Source organism: Sesamum indicum, linkage group LG13, assembly GCF_000512975.1.
Source record: "Sesamum indicum cultivar Zhongzhi No. 13 linkage group LG13, S_indicum_v1.0, whole genome shotgun sequence".
Classification (NCBI taxonomy): Eukaryota; Viridiplantae; Streptophyta; class Magnoliopsida; order Lamiales; family Pedaliaceae; genus Sesamum; species Sesamum indicum.
The window spans coordinates 4,374,724-4,379,996 of record NC_026157.1 but is presented as its reverse complement, the minus strand read 5'-3'; the positions used below and the strand labels follow the sequence as shown (position 1 = coordinate 4,379,996).

Sequence of the window (5,273 nt, the reverse complement as noted above, 5' to 3'; positions counted from 1 at the left end):
TTAATACTAGTACTTGTAGCACATATTACATATGTGCAAATTTTACAATATTATTTAAAATAAAATATTTTAAAACCATTTATTGTTTAATAAAGTATATGGAAAATAATAAGCTAATATTAAATTTATAATAAAATAGTGCAAAAAAATACATAAAAATAATAAATAAATAAATATCAAAAGATAATGGGAAAATGAGAAGTTATAAGATGAATAAAAAAAATTTAAAAAAAAAAAAGAGAGAAATCAAAGAGATGCTCTCCCTTAATGATAAGGTATTGATATTGATAAATGTAATCCTATGCCAAGTCATGAAATTACAAAAACAAAATGAGCAACAATCACCACCTCACTTAGCTGAGTGTTGTTGTATTTGCTATTTTATCGATCACTCTATATTGTATACTAATAATATGACAAAGAATAATTTATTCATCATAGAATTTGGTTGGACGTGGTCGAGCCCGATTCAGATTGAATTTTTCCATATATTCCCTCCATATCTTGGGTGTAGACACTTGCCAGGTATGGAATACATGTGACAGTCACATACATGCATTAGAAACCTCAACATCATTTACACAAATGATTTTTATTTTTTGAAAAATTACACATACACCCCTAGAAACACCAGCATAATTACACAAACTATTCATATTTTTTGCTGTTTGGAATTTATTTATGTAATTACGCAAAATACAAAGATGGTTTGTGTAAATAGACCATAAATCCTGGAGGGCAAAAATGTTTGAAGTACAATATACTAGTTTTTGTTGATTCATGTCATGAACATATACTTACACAAGCCAATTTGCACTCACTACAACGTTGTTGGTCAGCAAAGGATAGCTTTCCCATATTTGTATATAGTATGTTACATAATACTGAAGAATAGATTACAACAAAAGTAACCTTAGGCTACAAACTGAAACAAAAGCAAAAGACAATCGAAAAGCCATAAATCCTAACATTTCTTTACAAATTCTGTCTGAAGAATTTATATACCTACTTCATGTACTGATGAGCCTCACAACTCATGTCTAATCCTCAGCGTTTGATCTTTACCTGTATTTCAACTGTTTCTTCATTACAGTTTAAACATATAGTATGTCTCCTACAACTCTGCTGAATTGGGCACGTTTCATAGGTTTGTCGCCTGTTGTATCAGGCGCTTGTCTGAATGACAAAATACACCTTCGAGGTTACATCGTAGCCTAGTGTTTGTTTTTGTACTTCCATGTGATCTACTTCCAATAGTTTGTCGCCCGTTGGCTTATTGCCTGAAAAAGGAACAAGAAAAACAAGATTCAGACAAACTCTAATAGTTTGAAACACAAAAGTTGTGTATGTGTGTGTAAATCAGACATGTTTGAGGTGTAACGTTTCGAGAAATCAATGTGACCAAGACAAATATACCATTCGAAATCAAAGCTGTGTAAGAACGTTCTGATCGATGGATGAGTCCTTCTTGTGGAAACTTCTTCTGATAGTCAAGAGATCTCCCACTCGTCGAAACAACGGTTTCGCTCTTCTATGGGAGTTCTCATCTTGTCTATTGGAGTTGTCATCTTGTGGAGTTTCTAAACGCTCGAATTCTTCTGGGTGTGGTATCCCTCCAGTACACATGAATGCAGAAGGGTAGTACCCTTTGTGGTTAACCTTAGATTTCGGCGTACGAATCTCTGATTTCGGTGTTTCTGCATTTGCATCAAATATCGAGCCTTTGAGGGCCTCCGCCTTCTCAGGATCTTCATGCAGGAGTCTCTCCTCATCGTCTTCAGGTTCGTTCATGAACTTCAGATCATCAACACACAAGCTGAAAGTTTTGGTATGCCTATGCCTTCTCACTTCTTCCTCCTCCTCGGAGTCGGGAGAATCCGTTGCTTCATCCTGCTCCATATCCTCAAACTTGAACTCTGTCGATGCATTCGAAAGCAACGCTTTCAACTGCTTAACATTCTCCTTCGCTGCAGCCTCACTTATTCTAAGACGCTCGTTTTCTCTCGTAAGGAAAAGCAATGCCTCTTCCTTCTCTGTGAGACAATCCTTGAGAAACGAGTTCTCGTCTCTCGCAATTCCAGCAGCCGCTTTTGCAGCATTCGCTTCGTTAACGGCCTGTTTGAGTATGTCCCGCAGTTTATATGTCTCTTCCCTGGCCGACCTCGTCATATTTTCAGCTGCCTTTAAGGATTCAACAAGCTTATTGTTGTCATGCTGCAGAGTAGCCCTCTCCTCCTCTGCTCTCTTTATACAGCTAACGAATCCCAATTCTTTCCCGTTCCAGGCCAACAACGACTCCTCTGCCTCCACCCTCAGCCTCTCTGCCGTGTTTTTCTGCAACTCCGCCTCCACTCTAGCTTCATTCAGGAGCTTCTTGTACTTTTCCTCCGTGCTACGAACCATCTCCTTCAACTTCCTAGCTTCCCCTCTTACTTGCTCAAGTTCGTTTTCCGTCACACTAAGCTTCCCCTTCGCTTGGTTGGCTTCTGTCGCAACTTCCTTCAACGCCAATGCTAAATCCTCCATCGCTTTTGCACTCTTCGCTTCTGCCTCAATCGCCGACTTCCATTCATTTTTAACCAACTCAATCTCTTCAATCAGACTCTCGGCCTTCGACAACGCCTTTTTTTCTCCTTCTTGTGCCTGAACAAGATTCTCCTTTGCCAACTTCAGCTCCATCTCAATACCTCTAATCTCCTTACCTGCATTTACAGGCCCTTTCACCTCAACACTACTTTTCTTGGACAAATCTTCCAAAACCTCAATCTTTTCATGCAACGAAGCGATTTCAGCACTTGTTTCTTTCAGTTTAACCTTTGTTGCCTCGAGCTGTTTCGTCTGTTTTGCTAACGAATCAGCCATTTTAGATTCTGATAACCTCGCCCTCTCTACTTCATCTTCTAACTCCTCGATCCGTTTCTTGTTTTCCAACAGCAACGTCGTTACATCCTTCTCCCTCTCCCTCAATCCCCCCAACTCCTTGTTCAATTTATCCAACGACAAATCCTTCTCAGCCAAGACGACCTCAAGCTCCCTCACTTTCCCAAGCTCCGTTTCCAACAAATCGATCTTTTTATCTTTCGTTTTCAGATCATCCCGTGAACTAGTTAACAATTTTTTCAAGTTTTCGAGCTCCAACGTTAATGCTTCATTTGCCTTAACATTAGCCTCATCGGCTGCTCTCTTTGCCTCTTTAAGTTGATCAAGAATTCGATGTTTTTCAATCTCACAATCATTTAATTGCTCTTTAGTCCTTCTCAGCTCCTCCTCCATCTCTCCCATTTCTTGCTCCATCGACATAGTTCTATCCACCCGATTCTAACACACACACAAGAAAACAGTATCTCTCAAAATTCTTACACAAACAAACTATGATGCTACAATCGAACAAGAATCAACGGAAAAGGGGCAAAACGATTGATGTATACCTCAGACAAATATGAAACCTTGGAGGGCTTCTTGTCAACAGACTTCAGAGCATTTGCATCAATCTGTCTCCCTATAGCATCTCCTCTGCAAAGCTTTGATGCAGACAGGGTTCTTGAAAATACCGATGAATAATGGTTCTTGTGTCCAAAATCAACCGACCCTGATCTGAAAATCACAAGCTCAATGAAATAAAACACTCGAAAGAAATCTATTACTTATTTTTTCTGGGATATTGCCAACAAAATTGTACGACGAAACCGAAAAAGATTCGGACAACAACGAGAAAGTGAGAAAAAAAGACAAGAGCCCGTCAAAGTTAGGACAGGAATACTCCGGTAAAATCTCTGTTGCAGGCGGAATACCAATCAAAACAAGAACGGTCAAAAAACATAGTTGAGAAAATGGAGTGCGCACAAGAAAACAGTGCACGTAGTACCTCGATTTGGACCGTGACATGTTGGTTGTATTGTGTGTATGATGGATTCCTCGGCTACGAATGTTCTTTCCTATCTTTGGAAAAATCAGGAAATGCAAGAAAATAGGGTCAGAAAAACAGTCACCAAAATTAAATAAATATACACGCAAACAAAACACAAGACTTTTGCAGTCAGTGCGTGTTGTGCGTGTTCTTGGTTGAGAGTTTCTCTGGTTTTCTTGATACAGCCCGAAGTTGGCGGGTGTGTTTGGCTCGTAACGGCTCAAGTGAAGAAGGTGACAGATTTTGGGTTGAAAAAGACAAAAGAATTAGCCATGTTATATACATGTTACATTAGTTGTCTTAGCCTGCACTGAGTGTAAGAATGAAGGATATATATATTTCTTTATTGGACAATCAATTATATTAAAATTTAATATAAATATAAATATATTTTTATTATTTAAAAAATTATAAAAAATCTTTTTGATTTTAAAGTTTATCTAAATACGAGTTCATACTGTTAGCTTTCATTAGATTTTTATACAATTTTCATGATAAACTTACCGAAATGTACTTTTGAATTATAAATTAATTATACTTTTTTTACTATTTTTTCAAGTATAACATATTATATATTAATCATCCACTTAACAAATATATGGTGAATCAAGTATGGCAAGAAATCTAGAGGATTTTGACTTGGAATGGGTACATAAAATTAGCGAAACCAAGAAAAGGGAAAGAAAGTTCCAAATGAAAGAAAGAAATTCTTTGTTTAATATGGAAATTTTTTGGGGAGATTGAGATTGTCTTGTGGCCGGCAAACACGAGACCTAGGAAATTGTATATTTTTATTGAATTTAGGATTGGTTGACGGGAGAGGGTGTGTGGATCTTCTACTTTGGAGCTTTGATTCATGCAAAGATTAGTAATACTAGAAAATGATGGTTGGGAATAAAATATGTGGGATTGGGTGTTTGGAAACTGTAATGAAATGGGGTTTATGTAATATTATAATTTTGTATTCATGTGAAGAAATATATCATGATAGGTGGTCGCAGTAAGTAATAGTTTGGTTGGTTTTTGACCTAACATGGTAATAAATATATATTGTAGAAATGGTACTTTTTACCAAGAAGACAGTAATTTCTTGTAAGAGAAAGTATAAGATTAGATAAAATTGAAGTACTGATTTTACTTATGATAATAAATTTGGACTTAATTGTAAGAAGTTTTTATTTACATTATATTTCAGCATGGACAAGTCGATTTTCAAGATATGTTTGAAAGATAATAAGGATTATTTATAATCACTTTTTTTTAATAGTAATTAAAATTCAGATTCAGCGATTGTTGTATTTGTCGTTTTTAAAAATTGGGATGAATCGATAATGGGTTCGGAGTCTATACGGCCCAATTGCTATCT

General features: G+C 36.7%; 1 protein-coding gene across 1 annotated transcript; it reads right to left on the bottom strand.

The window, feature by feature from the left end:
* LOC105176436 (putative WEB family protein At1g65010, chloroplastic) lies at positions 722-4,118 on the bottom strand. The gene is made up of 4 exons (XM_011099234.2): positions 3,866-4,118; positions 3,429-3,594; positions 1,417-3,318; positions 722-1,280 (listed from the first exon to the last, which is right to left on the bottom strand). Exons 1-3 carry the CDS (start codon positions 3,883-3,885, stop codon positions 1,426-1,428), a joined length of 2,079 nt encoding a protein of 692 aa, XP_011097536.1. The 5' UTR covers positions 3,886-4,118; the 3' UTR covers positions 722-1,280; positions 1,417-1,425.

Bases quoted from the DNA above. Each gene is read 5' to 3' on its own strand.
- LOC105176436 (XM_011099234.2), bottom strand. From the start codon at position 3,885: ATGTCACGGTCCAAATCGAG. The intron at 3,595-3,865 runs GTACTACGTGCA...TGTGATTTTCAG, and splicing joins ATGTCACGGTCCAAATCGAG to ATCAGGGTCGGTTGATTTTG. The intron at 3,319-3,428 runs GTATACATCAAT...TGTGTGTGTTAG, and splicing joins AGGTTTCATATTTGTCTGAG to AATCGGGTGGATAGAACTAT.